The sequence below is a fragment of the Xenia sp. Carnegie-2017 genome, unplaced genomic scaffold, assembly GCF_021976095.1.
Source record: "Xenia sp. Carnegie-2017 unplaced genomic scaffold, XeniaSp_v1 HiC_scaffold_13, whole genome shotgun sequence".
NCBI lineage: Eukaryota > Metazoa > Cnidaria > Anthozoa > Malacalcyonacea > Xeniidae > Xenia > Xenia sp. Carnegie-2017.
In genome coordinates this window covers 10,790,986-10,806,978 of record NW_025813436.1, presented here as the reverse complement: position 1 = coordinate 10,806,978, position 15,993 = coordinate 10,790,986, and the positions used below count along the sequence as shown (strand labels likewise).

The following is a 15,993-nucleotide window of genomic DNA, read 5'->3' as shown; positions in this document are numbered from 1 at the left end:
TGAAACCTCGCTCATAAGACTAAATCTGAAATCTCAAATTCTCAAAGCACAAAAACTTGCCCATTTGATGCTTATGCATGATGTAGGAGAATGCAAATATTTCATTTCTAAAATGTGAACAAACATATCTAAAAAGTTGGAGATATATTTAATTTTTGGTGGCAAAAGTGGCGATAGAAAATTCCTTGGCTCGTAAAATAAAACTCATCAAAAGGCACGCATGCGCACTTTATTTAGCTGGGAAAATGAAATCTTTATACTCCACATGTAATGAAATTTTTATAGATTTTCTTCGATTTTATTGAATTTTACGCTGTTTTTCAAAGTTTTTATCTATTTTAAACAATAATTTTTAAATTTGTCGCAATGAGCTGCTACTCTATGCTGTTGGAAGCTGTAAAGAGCGAAGATTTATCGTAAGTTCGCGTTTGTGGTCATGTGGCAATAAATTTATACATGTTGTAAATTCAATATTTTATCTTGTATTCATCGATACTATAAGGAGAACTGCTAGCAAACGCCATTATTTCAATGAGAAATCGAAGCATAAATGCTAAAGCTATCATTTAAAATATGTAAAACAGACATAACGTTAACATAATAGAAGAAAATTATTTAATATAAACGACAACTTTTTTGAAAATAGACATGTTTCGACATGACCGTTAACAAAACTAACCCTGACCTCAATGTTCAAGTTTTTAAATTCAATACAATATTTAGTTTATAATACGCTCGGACGCTCCTCATTATATTATCGTATTTCCTTTTTATTGTTCTAATTTATGTATCATATTACTTTTATATAAACCCTGTATCACCTATTATTTCATTCATACTGAAGATGGCATCATGAGATGTCGAAACATGTCTATTTTCAAAAAAGTTGTTGTTTTTATTAAATGTGTATTGGCAATAGTGCTTTTACGAAATTATAGAAAATTATTTATTAGTAAGAGATATCAGATGCCTTCAAAGCAAATGATATTTTTTAACTATTTCCAAACAAGTACGAGTTGTGTACATTTTCACAATTCCTGCTATATTAATGCACTGATAATCTGTTGAAAAAATCTTAACCTGCAGTGCAAACTCTTTTACAACTCTATTACAACAACACACTCCATTACATATGTCAAAAAACCTCAGCTTGCTGTACAAACTCCATGCAAGGGGTGTATTATGTAATATAAATCTTTGGGGCATGTAGGGAAGGTTGGAATCAGGGCCGTGACTCAAATGTTGATTGGAGGGGGTGGGGGGTGTTCATATATTTAGTTGGGCTTAACTGATTTCTTTTGAAAGCGAATTCATTTTCAGAAGAAATTAGTCAAGTACAACTGTATTTTTAACAGGAACATCTGAATATATGAATATGCACCCACCCACCCCTTCCTAATAAATGTCCCAGCTATTTTCCTAGTCAAAAAAATTATGGAAGCTTGTCTTAAATTTAAAAGACTTTTATAACAATGTTGTTGATTTGAAATTTCTAAAGAATATCGCACACTGAAATACTCCCGATAGTAATGGCTCAAAAGTAGTTTAAAATGTTAAAAGTTTGATAAACCTTATTTCATTCAGTAAAACCGTTTTGTCCTTAGTTTTTTAGAAAGTTTTATTGAAGAAAGGCATGAAGAAATAGATTTTAATGATGCCGATGAAGATGGTATCACCTGCCTTCATATTGCTGCAGGACTAGACAACGTCGACATTTTAAAATGTCTCATTAAAAATGGTGCGTCAATTCACAGTAGAACAAATGATGAACTTACTCCACTACATATAGCTGGTATGTGGGGAAAGGAAAGACAGGTAGAGGTTTTACTGCACCATGGAGCCAATCCTTCCATATTGGATTCATTAAATTACACAGAGGTATTAAATTACACGGAGGAAGATTTGGTAGAGGATGAAGATACGTTTCTTTATGAAACTGCTATTGAGGAAAAGGAAGATCAAAGGATGCCTTGCAAGTCGCAGACGGAGAGCCTTGATTCTGTTATCACTTTGATAAAATCACTCAAGATTGAGGAGAACAATTGGGAATGTCCAAGTGATCTATTGACAGAGGTTAGTTTAGTCGGCCATATGGAGAGTCCCAATAAAACATATGATGTGGGTGAAGAAAAAATTCCACATCAAGAATTAGATAGTGCCGTTTTCCCAAGTCCTACGACAAAAAGAAGTGTTCAACTTTTCATCCCAAATAATAAAGAAGAAAAAGAACAGGATCATGGCTCAAAACTTGCTCCCACGTGGCCTTCGAACCCATTTAAAACGCCACGTGGAGAATCTTCGGAAGGGACAAACACCAATAGCATGATCGAGAAGTCTGCAAACGAAGGAAATTATACGGACGAAACGATCTCCTATCAATGGAAGGAGACGACAATCGATCAAAGAAACGAAACAATGGCTATAATTCCTAACACGTACAAAACAATTTCGTGTATGGAATTACGGAGACGGATCAAAGAGCACGGTCATGTTTCCGGGCCTATCACTCAACACACAAGATTATTGTACGTAAAGAAACTGTGGAAACTTGATCAAGGCATCGGTAAACGCGATAAGAAGGTGGGAAATAGATTGAAAAGGTTTTTTTTTATCTTTGTTCAAAGTATAACAAATGAAATATTTTTTCGCTTAGGTCACATCTCCGTGTATTTCTTATCCTTTTCAAACAAGGATGGTGATGGAAGGAAGATGTGAAATTCCAAATTGCATTCAGCAAGAGCAAGATATGGTCAATGAGTTTAGCATGCCTACCAAAAAAACTCAATGGAGGGGAGGGTAAGTGTAGGGGTTGTTTTGTTTTACGATGGATTTACGATGGAGGGGAGGGTCTATCTAAAAGTTGTTTCTTTACGATGGAGGGGAGGGTCTATTAAGGAGTTGTTTCTTACGATGGAGGGGAGGGTCTATTAAGGAGCTGTTTCTTTACGATGGAGTGGAGGGTCTATTAAGGAGTTGTTTCTTTATAATGGAGGGGAGGGTCTATTAAGGAGTTGTTTCTTTACGATGGAGGGGAGGGTCTATTAAGGAGTTGTTTCTTTATAATGGAAGGGAGGGTCTATCAAATATATGGAACCAAGAATAGTAATTATTTAATTATCTTTCACCAGTAATGAAAAATCGTCGTTTAACTATCTGCTCCTCGATCCACGTGTCACGCTCGACCTTCCTTTGCGTAGCAAGAAACTTTCAACAGTCGAGGCTTTCCGATGTTTCATCTTGTCGATATTTTATGTGGGGAAAGGAAAACGCTCAAGGCCATATGCTCATCTACATGAAGCTCTCAAGTACACCAAGTCCAAGGTATTTTCACCATTCTCTAGTTCTCATTTCTTTACATATTGTGGGTGTTGCTCAGGCCAACGTTCAACTTGAAAGACGCTTTTGTTATCAGCGAACATTTCAATAAGTGATTCCAAACAGCGATAAATTACAAAAGCAAAAAAGCGTTCATATTGTCGACATTAATGCCCTCTGACAAAATGAGTGTTATGCAAACTGTTGTAGCTAGATTTGACCTCGAAGCGTATAGGAATGAAACTCACCGTGGATGTATTACTATACCATGTACATGATTTTCAATAAAAGACGGCATACTAAATAGAAGGTATTCTGTGTACACTTTGGGTGTGGTGAGTACACTGTAAGCAAGAGATATTATACATCCACTTTAAATTTCAGGCGAACAAAAAACTTGAGCAAATATGGGACATCTGGAACGATGGACTTGGTGTTATCTCTCTTCATATGTTTCAAAGTGCTATACCAGTGGAATCTTTCACACGTGAAGCATGCATGGTTGATGCATTGGGTTGGTGCTTTTCTTTTCATAAAAACGTCATCTTATTAACGTCCGCCTGCTGAGTATTTCATTGTGTTCTCTAGGGCTTAGCCAGTTAACCAATCAAAAGAGAGGAGAGTATTACGGACTATGTGCAAATCTTGATGTACAAAAGAAAAGGAAAATGGGTATTTTTCTTCTTAATAAAGCTTATCAAATATTTCTACAAGAGGGAGAGAGGCAGATCTCAATGGAGGATTTATGAAAGGTATGTTATACTTTTTCATTTTGCCTGGTTAATGTATGATGTTGCTTGCTATTGTGGCTACCAAGCCTGTTAATATGTTCATGCTGTGTGAATGTTTCGGTATTCACTCACTGTAAACACAATAGATTTATAAATATATAAATAACGCTAGCTACCAAGCCTGTTAATATGTTCATGTTATGTGAATGTTTCGGTATTCACTCACTGTAAACACAATAGATTTATAAATATATAAATAATGCTAATTAGCATTATTTATATGAAATTCACGTAGCACCAACCTGAAGTTGAAAGCTGGCTGCGTCATTGTGTTGCTCTGCTTGCGCGCTCTTTCTCTCGTGATCGTTGTTTGTTATGTAAGAAATAGAAGACTTTTATTGTGTTGACACAGGCTAAGGTACAACGTTTGAGAGAACTCGAGAGTGGATCAGTACAGTTTTCACAAACGTCTCAGAGCCTTTGGGAACACGTAATGCATCTTTTATTTCATTTACAAGATAACAATAATGCGAAACAGATAAATTTAAAACAAATGTTTTAAGTTTTTTCTCTAATATTTATTCATGAAATGTTTTGCAAATTCTTAATGATTAATTTGATTGGTTGAGCTTTGCACACGCTGATGCAAACTCAGTTATAGACCAATCAGCGCACGTGTTTTGTTTACGTTTTGCTGGTAGGTCGATTAATCCAAAAAGAGGTTTATCATTGTTGCTAGCGTTGTCTAAAAGTACTAGACCAAATCTGCTGCCAACAAAACGTGCACAAAGCAAGAGGTCTTCAAGGTAAGCCTAAGTTAAAAATTCGGATTTTCCTGTATTCTCGCGAGATAACACAAATCACACGTGACTGACACGAAGTCCGTGAGCCAATCAAAATCTTTCTTGTATCGTTTCATGCGTATAATGTAGTATGATTTACTTTCATAATATATTGCCACATGTTAGATTACATTGCCATGAATTTCTTTGTGTTATTTTACAACTATTATCATACACAAATATAACAAAATACTGTTCTCGATTAGCTCGAGTTAACGCTTCATGAGAGTCTTGTTACCATTCATTTTGTGTCTGGGAATTATATGGTAGAAAATCGATGACGTAAGTGCAATATTAAACACATAGCTAGTATAAAACAATTACCTGTAGTCCTAAATTGCTCCCAGTAATCCTCTATTATCTCCTACATATCAATGATCCTTCTGTTACATGCACTCGTTTTATTACTTGCTATCCTCTATAATCCCCCATATTCCTTTATTGTTACTTTTACCTTTCTGATAGTATTCATAAAGTTTATTAAAAGAACAACAGCCAGAAAACTCAGAGCAAACGATTGAAATACAGTGAGAACGTTTTTTTTTGTAATTGTACATACATAGAAGGAAATGCAGGAATCAACTATATGAGCTAAAAACATATTTTTCACACGGCACGTTAAAGAAAACCGAATGGTGTATAAACCACGAACTCTTAAGAGTTAAATATTAGCATGGTTAAAAAAGTACTCTGCCAAAAGAAAATTGCATTAGACTTTAAAACGGCACTAAGAATCATCTTTCCGAATCCTTCCTTCACATGACACACTTTGAAATGACACACTTTGAAATGACACACTTTGAAATGACACAATTTGAAATGACACACTTTTAAATGACACACTTTTAAATGACACACTTTTAAATGACACACTTTTAAATGACACACTTTTAAATGACACACTCTTAAATGACACACTTTTAAATGACACACTTTAAATGACACACTTTTAAATAACTTGACACACTTTAAATGACACACTTTAAATGTTAAATGACACACTTTAACAAATGTCAGCCATTAAACAAGTTAGCAACATGCATACATCATTTGTCTGTGGCACGTGTCATAATCAACTATTGTGGAAACATATTATAGCATAATATGGGCAAACAAATTTAATCATATACTACTTAAAAATTACAGCGAATACATGCATTAGCTATTTAATGACAAAATTCTTCACTTAGCTATGAAATGTTCACTTCTATTTCACACCCCAATAAGTATGTTTTATATGTGTGTAATTCGCTACGAAAATCATATATATATATATATATATATATCAAGCTTCGGTATTTGCTTATGTTACAATATTGAAGCGTCATGCATTCCTATTATTAAGATCAAATATAAGAAGTTAATTATTGTACTGGTGAGATCTTTGTGCTAACTCCTAAGAAAGTTCGTATACTATGCCTAAATTATTTTAGTTTTTGGTTTGGAAACCAATTCATGCAAATCGTTTTATCCTTTAAAATTCTTCGTTGCTTCTCTCTCCATCTTGTCTTCAAAGTCTTGAATCCGACTATTAAATAAGTAAGTGGTAAATAAGTAAGTGGACAAAGGGTTGGTGCGGTTGCCTACGAATTGGTCACGAGTCAACGGTCAATACACGCAGCTGAAAATATTTCACTTACAATATTACTGCTGTTGGTTAAATCCTCGAAGACCTACCACGGAGAAAAATTGAATGTTATAGAACAAAGGATAAAAAAAGACGAAGAATTTCATAAAGTATTTATTTGACAAGCAGACCTTGTAGATGTATGCGAAGAGCTCCTTGCTCGAAACAATTTGGTTTCTGTCGCTTCTCATCTTGTTCACGCAGTCAAATACATCTACAATTGACTTCTTTCCACTTTCCTCATACACTCGGGATCCAATAGCGACTGCGATAAATACACCTGTATATCCCTGACCATCCCTGGAAAATGCGTGATGCAAATCATCACGAATCATAGCAGTGGAAATTTGAAGATGATAATGAAAGACACGGCTAAAAACTAACCCCCTCCCCCTTTCGTAAATAAAAAGTCACTTTTCTAGTCTTTTCCATATGATAGAAAGAAAATAACATCGCTTTTTAACTCTCTCCCCCCCCCCCCTTAGTGCCTTACTTTTCAAATTTATTCCCTAATTTACTCTTTCAGTCCCTGTTCAACTACTACAAACAAAAACTTGTTGACAAACTCAAGGTTCAGAGCACATGTCTTTTTCATTAGCTGTCTCTTGCGTCACGCTTATTGCCCAGGCCTTTTCCAGCCTGCCCTTCTCATATTCTCTCACTACTTACGAGCAATGGACGACGACAGGCGATTTGACGTTTTTCGATGTTGCTTTTTCAGCCATCTTCATGAAATGAATGAACTCTTTTACATCCGGGACATCTTGGTTTGGCCAGTTTGTGAAGCGGAAATGTTGTACAGTCTTCGTCACGGCGTTTTCCTAGTCAGAATATAGCCTCCATTTATATATAGAGATTTGCATGGCCGAAAATGAGGAATCTTCAACTTCATTCAATCTAAATTAATGTCTTTCAGGAAAGTCCGTTCTCATGTGTATTGTTCAGTTCGTAATTCGATGGGATAAAAGAGTTCACCGGCACGAGCAAGACGTTTGAGTACATTATAGGATCTTAAAACGATATTGAATATACCTGGCTATTTTTCAAGGTAAATGTAGTAATGTTGAATGCATCCATTTTCTGCATTTCCTCAGTCTTGACCTGCATATGCCCATGTATGGCCAACGAGTTCTTCTGGTTCATCCAATAGTTGTGATAGTCCGCCTACGATCGTACGCCGTCAAGAAATTTAGGAAAATAATATAGCTTTTGAGGCCGTATTTTCACCGCTTACCGTATTTTTTTCGTCGTTATTCACCATAACAATGACTTCAACATCATGTTGCCAAACCATTGACCAGAAATCTCTCATTGTGTTGGATAATGGATGTTGTGTAGCGATGAAGGCTTTATTGCCTTGGTGGTCCTGCAGGGAAGAAGGGTTGATAACATATGATAAAGATATACAGAACAAAGTAACATGGATCCGCAAAATATTCCCAATTGCTAATCACAGTTGGAAAAGCTTCTGGTACGCGCGTGTGGTAACCCGTAAGGCTAGTTTCCCTTAAATGCGGTTTGTGAAGAAGGTTCAAAGTGGAGCACTTAAATGAATCACCTGCTTATTCGAAAAAATATATTACATGATTTATGTAACAAAGTAAGTGACGTCACACGTCATTTTCAGGAAGGTTTTCTATATCCAACTCGAAGGAATGTTGAACTCTTTATTACTTTTGAACTGCCATGTAATTTCCTAAGTAATATTTGGTTTTTTGCATTGACATAAAACCGAAATATTTGCATTGTGTGAGGAAATTGGTATTTTAGCCATTCCGGTATTCGGGAGCCGAGAAAAGGTTAGCTAATATTAACTTCAAAACATTCAGAAATTGCTTTTTTTTTTCGTTGAAAACCTCATGTAAAACATGCTGTCAATTTAGACTACTCCATTGAAAGTGTTTGCATCTAAAGGTATCTTGTCATGAGTTGTCTCTTTTAAAGGTATCTGTGCTGTTTATGGAAATCAGCCATAAATTTCATAAAAATGTGACCTGCTTGATGAACGTTGTTAAGTAAAAAGTCTTCTCATACAGAAGTGGTCAAACTTTGATAAATCTATATCTTACTTTGATTGATGAACGTTGTTATGTAAAAAGTCTTCTCATACAGAAGTGGTCTAACTTTGATAAATCTATATCTTACTTTGATTGATGAACGTTGTTATGTAAAAAGTCCTCTCATACAGAAGTGGTCTAACTTTGATAAATTTATATCTTACTTTGATTGATGAACGTTGTTATGTACAAAGTCCTCTTATACAGAAGTGGTCTAACTTTGAAAATCTATATCTTACTTTGATTGATGAACGTTGTTATGTAAAAAGTCTTCTCATACAGAAGTGGTCTAACTTTGATAAATTTATATCTTACTTTGATTGATGAACGTTGTTATGTAAAAAGTCTTCTCATACAGAAGTGGTCTAACTTTGATAAATCTATATCTTACTTTGATTGATGAACGTTGTTATGTAAAAAGTCTTCTCATACAGAAGTGGTCTAACTTTGATAAATCTATATCTTACTTTGATTGATGAACGTTGTTATGTACAAAGTCCTCTCATACAGAAGTGGTCTAACTTTGATAAATCTATATCTTACTTTGATTGATGAACGTTGTTATGTAAAAAGTCTTCTCATACAGAAGTGGTCTAACTTTGATAAATCTATATCTTACTTCTTTTGAGACCGGATTCATTCCCGTATGTGATTTTTTCTTTAAAGTTATTCTAATATATAAAACTATTTGGAATATCCTAATTCTAAATTATTCGATTCTGTATAACAACATGGTTTTGCTACCTTTATGAAATTTGCGTTTATGTAGTCATTTTCACCTTTCAACGTCACTCTCGTATCAGGATCTATAATGTAAACATTATGGCATGTTACATGTTTGTAAATGTAGATCGTCCAGGTTACAAGAGTACTGAGAAGGACTGTTTTTGTTGTTGTTGACTGACGTTTCCACAACCTTAGCGGTAGTCATCTAAGTCGTAAGGTTGTCGAAACGTCAGTCAACAACAAAAACAGTCCTTCTCAGGACTATACCAACCTGGACGATCTACATTTACAAACATGTAACGATACTCCCGGGTTCAAACCATTTACTTTATTATGGCATGTGATACAGAATATTTTTTAGTGAGGCCCGGATAGCGAGCTAGCCCAACGATTTCAAGGGATTGAAAGAAGCCAAAACTTCAAGGTTAAAAATTACAACTGTTTGCGAAGGACTACAAGTCATTCCTGTTGAAATTTTCAAATTAGGCCAAAAGGATTGTTTTAATTTCGAATGTTTTGCGTAGTTATTAAATCAGAATATTGTGAAATTGCTTGAGAAAATTTATCTGATGATAAGTATTGAGCTGTTTCCATTTGCCAAAATCATTTGACGCTTGGCTGAATCCCGGCTAACGGGCTCATGTAATCAGCCCTTAGTCAGTAAAATCACTCACTTGGTACAATGCTTGGAACTCTATTCTTATCCGAGTCCTTGATTGGATAAGCTGCAGGGTCTGCTTTTGTTTGGTTCAAGTCCTAACAATGCCAGAGATGAAGAACAAATAATTTAGTTAGTATATTATTCTGCGGTATTCTATATCAGGCGTTGCTCTGTTGGTTTCGCAAGTCTTGTATTCAGCTAAGGTAGAAAATTGAACCTCAAATTCTCGCTTTTCTTGCGCAAGATCTGTTGTTGCCATGTGCGGAGGCGCCTTTGTTGGCGTTGATTTAGATTTCTCGGGTTCTTCTATTGCAACATCAGGTACGGTCATTCCTGTAAATATTTATACAGGCCTATATATTTCATCCATTTATGTTTAAGTCGCCATTACACTACCTAGTTCGTCATCAGTTTCCTCTCCATCGCCAAGAGGTGCTTTTTTCTCTTCAATATCACCATTTAGTGGTTTATCAGGTTCTTTGCCTTTAAATGTTGAAAGACTGTTCTGCTGCGAGAAATGAATAAGTAAACTTGTCTTGGTTGCTCAACAATTGTGTGTCAAAATGGCTGTGGGAAGCATTTAGAAAGAAAAATACACGTTTGCTTGAAATGCATTGATCAACAGTTTCGGCCGAAAAATCAAAATGCTTTTAAACGCGTTATTTACAAATCGACCAATCAGCTTTCATTTCTCAGAGCGGATTTTACATCATCATTTACGAAAGAAGCATCACTGTGTCTATACTCTGCTAAAGATTGTGTGGGTTTTTTTTCCGGCTGCTCTTCCCAGGATAGGATCAACGATGAAGTCACCCTGATTGTCAGTTTTTATATGAAATGTTTTTTGAGGAAAAACAACAAAACAATTTTATTTTCTAAAGACATGAATAATGAATTTGCTGAAACATTTTCTCTGCAGGAGGAAAAACATGAGCTGGCAATTGGTGGTGGGGGAGGTAAATATTCATATATTCAGCTTTGCTCGACTGATCTTTTTTTGAAAGCGATTTGAATTTCAAAAGAAATTAGCAGAGTATAGCTGAATATACATGAATATTCACCCCATCTCCATCCCACCCCACCCCACCCCACCCCACCCACCCCCAATTACCGTTCTAGTTTGTCCCTGCTACCAATTGTTAGGACATTATGTTTTTTGTAATTGATTCTGTTCATATTTGCTCTCAAATGCTACAACAGTTGACCTACTGGAGGATCGTTGTCTTCTTGACTGTCGAATCCATCGTTCACAAGGACTACCGACTCCTTTTTTGTCCCATCAATGTTGTCCAAGACGAAATGGTCCGAGCCTCGTTCAGCGTCTTTGTCTTCGTTCGTCTTACGTCTGCAACAACACTTGTAAAGAAAAAAGGGAAAATAAAGAAATTGCGTGGAGACGAGTTTAAATAAGATCCAGCAATTTCTGACATCAGTCATTTTTACCAAATACAACACCAGCAGCAACAGAAGGATAGCCAATGTGAGGCCAACTGCAAGCCATACTTTTTCCCCGTCTGACAGAGTACGAGCCACAGGCGTAGGTTTGGGAGTAGGCACATGTTCATCTTTTAATCCAATGCTCACTATCTTTAGATGAAAGAAATGAGAGCAGAGCGTAAATATATATAGTGATATTGAAGAAAATCATAAAGACTACAGTTATAAAATCATAAAAACTATTTGGTTAAATCTATTCAATACAACTCGAGTCTTGAGTTTACAAAACAATGTTTTTTGGAGTAGCTTTTATCTTATGTATATATGTAAATATATTTAAAACGCGAGTTGTGCTATACCTAGTTATGCTTTCGAGTTGCATGTGAGGTTTTTCTGCAATTTATGCTTAAACATCTTTTCCAGCCGATAATTTTATGAAATATGAGATAAAACATACTCCAATTGTATTGATTTTGAATCTTGTAAATTCAAGAGTCGAGTTATAGCTGTATTCTCAACTCCTCCGTACTTTGTAAAATCTTGCCTCTATTCAATGCAACTCGAGTCTTGAGTTTACAAAACAATGTTTTTTGGAGTAGCTTTTATCTTATGCCAAAAATTACTCTGCGTTTTCTGCAGTTCGAGGCATTTTTGCTGTATTGTGAGGGTTGCATGGATTTCATTTGGCTTGAAATGAATATTCATTATCCGATACAAAAAAATTCCCAATAATTTCATCGATCATTCTACAGCAGCGATAAAGAAGCAAGACATACCTTGTCGTTGAAAAAGTTGCCGAGATCAAGTTTTCCCTGCTCAAACTTGTTTTTCAAACAGTCGTAAACTTCTAATGTTTTTTTATTGGCATTATTCTTCAGTACGTAGAATTGCACCACGATCGATTTTTCAACGTCATCGGGTCGCCGCGAGCACTTTCTTTTTTCGCCCAAAATGTAAATATCACTTCGATTAAGTTTCTCTCCTTCTGGCTCACAAGAAGCTGCGATTTCGGATTTGAATATATCCCTGATGCGGCAGAACTCTGGCCAGTTATAATTTATTTTCACTTCCACAATTGTAATGTCTGGGCTTAAAGTTGGTGTTGGGGATGATGTTCGTTCTACTTCTCCTTGATTAGTAAAGTTAAACGATGTAGAGTTGATTAGCAGTTCTTTTATTTTGCCTTCCTGCTTTATTCGTTTAAATATATTGTTAACGTCGTCTAGTGAACTTTCTGTATTATTAACTCTCACTATCATGTTAATTGTAGTAATAACACTACCACACCTCAAGTCGATAATTTCCATTGAGCAGGTGTCTTTGTTAATTCCATCGACACTGCACATTTTACATAGCAGATATTCGTAAAACAAATGAGACCAATCCTCTATTTTCAAGCTGTTGCATGTACTAAGCAGTTCACTGACTTTTTCTGCAGCATCATGACCACACTCGTCATTTTTATGCACTTCAATGTTTATGATCGTCATTGATAGTTGAAATATAATGTAAATGATCTTAAGTGGTTTGGTAGGTTTTTGGGTGGTTCTGAATTCTGCAGTGGTACTAGTTGTATTTTGCTGTATGGTAGAGCTGGAATAGTACGTGGTTGTAGCTGATTTAGGTACCAAAGTGACGTTTGGTATTGTTATGATACTTCTAGTTGATGTTGAATACACTAGACTTGATGAAGCTTGGAGACTGGAACTAGTTCTAATTGGTTTTATGCTGGAATGGTATTCATAGGTAGTTGTACCTAGTATCGATGCAAAAGGGACGTCTGGTATACTTGTCCTATTACTTATAGCTGATGTTGAATATACAGAGCTTGATGAATCTTGGAGACTGGAACTAGCTGTGTTTGGCTGTGTGGTGGAGCTGTACTCCTTGACGCTTGTAGCTGATGTCAGTGCCAAGGAGGCGCTTGGTATAATAGCCATGATATTTGTAGTTGATTTTGAATATACAGAGCTTGATGAATCTTGGAGACTGGAACTAGCTGTGTTTGGCTGTGTGGTGGAGCTGTATTCATTGATGCTTGTAGCTGATGTCAGTGCCAAGGAGGCGCTTGGTATAATAGCCATGATATTTGTAGTTGATTTTGAATATACAGAGCTTGATGAATCTTGGAGACTGGAACTAGCTGTGTTTGGCTGTGTGGTGGAGCTGTATTCATTGACGCTTGTCGCTGATGTCAGTGCCAAGGAGGCGCTTGGTATAATAGCCATGATATTTGTACTTGATTTTGAATCTACGGAGCTTGATGAATCTTGGAGACTGGAACTAGCTGTGTTTGGCTGTGTGGTGGAGCTGTACTCCTTGACGCTTGTAGCTGATGTCAGTGCCAAGGAGGCGCTTGGTATAATAGCCATGATATTTGTAGTTGATTTTGAATATACAGAGCTTGATGAATCTTGGAGACCGGAACTATCTGTGTTTGGCTGTGTGGTGGGGCTGTATTCATTGACGCTTGTAGCTGATGTCAGTGCCAAGGAGGCGCTTGGTATAATAGCCATGATATTTGTACTTGATTTTGAATGTACGGAGCTTGATGAATCGTGGAGACTGGAACTATCTGTGTTTGGCTGTGTGGTGGGGCTGTATTCATTGACGCTTGTGGCTGATGTCAGTGCCAAGGAGGCGCTTGGTATAATAGCCATGATATTTGTACTTGATTTTGAATGTACGGAGCTTGATGAATCTTGGAGACCGGAACTATCTGTGTTTGGCTGTGTGGTGGGGCTGTATTCATTGATGCTTGTAGCTGATTTCAGTGCCAAGGAGGCGCTTGGTATACTAGTCATGATATTTGTAGTTGATTTTGAATATACAGAGCTTGATGAATCTTGAAGACTGGAACTAGCTGTGTTTGGCTGTGTGGTGGAGCTGTATTCATTGATGCTTGTAGTTGATGTCAGTGCCAAGGAGGCGCTTGGTATACTAGTCATGATATTTGTAGTTGATTTTGAATATACAGAGCTTGATGAATCTTGGAGACTGGAACTAGCTGTGTTTGGTTGTGTGGCGGAGCTGGGCTTTATTGTACTTCTTGTCCACCACGAGGACAAACCGTTATTCTCTCTGGTTGCATTTATTGCGCCAGTTGTTGGACTTGATTGTGTTAGGCTTGGTGATGATGATGGTGACCTACTTTTTGCACTGATGGTTGTTGATAATATTTTCGGAGTGGAAGTTGGTGTTAGACTGCTTGATTTTGCTGTAATGTAATCAAATTTAGGAAAATAATGGAACATTTCATAAAAGTATCATAAAGTAACTGAAAGAAAGTATTTATTTAATGTTTTCAAACTGTTAGCGCTTGCACCCTCCAAATCTTATCGTGTGTTACATATGATTACCACGTGGCGAACAGCATCGTTTTCTATTTTATGATGCCGCCTTATGGTGAGTGGATGGTTATGAAGACATGATTCATCGGATCCAGACATGCTAATGGTGAATGTATGTAACTGCATTAACTAATATGAAATGATCGAGCTTTCATTGCCGTGGAAAGATGTCTGCGTTTCCCCTGCAAGAAAGCTCTTGTTACCAGACAGAAGGAGTTGAAAGGTTGATATTTAAGATCAATCGCGCAGAACCCGATTGGCTGCTTATCGTAAAAGCGCCTGAAGAATTCCAGGATTTTGTATACGTTTCACAGACCGGGTGAATTTAAGTATATACTATTGTTTAGAAAGCTGTGGAGGGGGAATAGCCTTAGACAAAACGCGCTGCAAGCCTGCATTCAATTGCCAATAAAGAAAGTAGAAGTTGCTCATACCTAGCAGACTTAAAGCCTCCTGTTCATTGTTATTTTGGCAGAGAAATGTCAAGCTTTAGTAATAACCAATCAATACAAACCTTTCGATTGTATGATGAAAATAACAACGTAGAAGCACTGTATCCCGGTGACAACACGCATTTTGAGCTCCGTCAGACAACTTTAACCGATTCCGAGTGAAGTGACCGCGCGTCTCGGAATGTGAATTCTCTGCCTTTACGAAAAGCAACTAGTAAAATGGAAGATGGCATGCGAAATGTGGGATTATTAACGGACGACGAGGTATTAATGGCAAAACAAACATGCCTCATGAGTTCAGCTAGTGAGAAAACAATCAAAGACAACTCCTGTGCAAATAACGACATAACTATGTTACTGACACGATCGAGTTTCCTGTGGGATTAAATTTTAACGCTTTGATCACCGTTATCTGTGACAATACAGCTTACCTTTTTACGTTGAAATGCCGACAAGATTTGCCGTGCTAAATGGACGGTGTTGCTGTGCTTTGAAATGTACAGACAGGCTTCTAGAAGAATATGTCTTATCTTGATTCTATGACTGTGTCACATGCATTTTTTGTGGAAGTCATGGCAATGAGCGTCTCAAGTTACCGCCAACCTACGCATAGATGTACACAAAATTAATAATCTGTGCTTGTTGCTTACAACGCTCTCAGTTTTGCGGGGGAAAATGTTCTATCTGTGGAAGTGAGGTTCCCACTTCCATAGCTACATGGATTTACTCGTGGAAGACAAACGATATTAAGTTTATTTCAGCGTTCGTGTGCATTAGCTCACGGCAAGAACTCTG

At 36.7% G+C, this 15,993-nt stretch overlaps 2 protein-coding genes across 7 annotated transcripts; one reads left to right on the top strand and one right to left on the bottom strand.

Moving 5' to 3' along the window:
• The first annotated feature begins 251 nt into the window (after nt 1-251).
• Nucleotides 252-11,243, top strand: LOC124452497 (ankyrin repeat and LEM domain-containing protein 1-like). Of its 3 annotated transcripts, none has more exons than XM_047003055.1 (7): nt 252-416; nt 1,605-2,580; nt 2,654-2,796; nt 3,129-3,321; nt 3,700-3,829; nt 3,904-4,067; nt 11,160-11,243. In XM_047003055.1, exons 1-6 carry the CDS (start codon nt 367-369, stop codon nt 4,062-4,064), a joined length of 1,653 nt encoding a protein of 550 aa, XP_046859011.1. In that variant the 5' UTR covers nt 252-366; the 3' UTR covers nt 4,065-4,067; nt 11,160-11,243. The 3 variants fall into 3 exon arrangements, with proteins under 3 accessions (XP_046859011.1, XP_046859019.1, XP_046859027.1); XM_047003063.1 differs by lacking the exon at nt 11,160-11,243 and adding an exon at nt 7,432-9,193; XM_047003071.1 differs by lacking the exons at nt 3,700-3,829; nt 3,904-4,067; nt 11,160-11,243 and adding an exon at nt 3,526-3,693.
• LOC124452463 lies at nt 5,992-15,793 on the bottom strand. Of its 4 annotated transcripts, XM_047003037.1 has the most exons (16): nt 15,630-15,793; nt 15,261-15,409; nt 14,386-14,613; nt 12,173-14,241; nt 11,403-11,546; nt 11,169-11,315; nt 10,356-10,467; nt 10,177-10,292; nt 9,973-10,054; nt 9,317-9,378; nt 7,750-7,881; nt 7,548-7,679; nt 7,185-7,336; nt 6,647-6,815; nt 6,529-6,561; nt 5,992-6,416 (listed from the first exon to the last, which is right to left on the bottom strand). In XM_047003037.1, the coding sequence occupies exons 2-16, from the start codon at nt 15,319-15,321 to the stop codon at nt 6,399-6,401; spliced, it is 3,657 nt and encodes a 1,218-aa protein (XP_046858993.1). In that variant the 5' UTR covers nt 15,322-15,409; nt 15,630-15,793; the 3' UTR covers nt 5,992-6,398. The 4 variants fall into 4 exon arrangements, with proteins under 4 accessions (XP_046858993.1, XP_046858970.1, XP_046858989.1 ...); XM_047003014.1 differs by having other exon boundaries at nt 12,173-14,613; XM_047003033.1 differs by having other exon boundaries at nt 10,177-10,265; nt 12,173-14,613.
• Between the last annotated feature and the right edge of the window lie 200 nt (nt 15,794-15,993).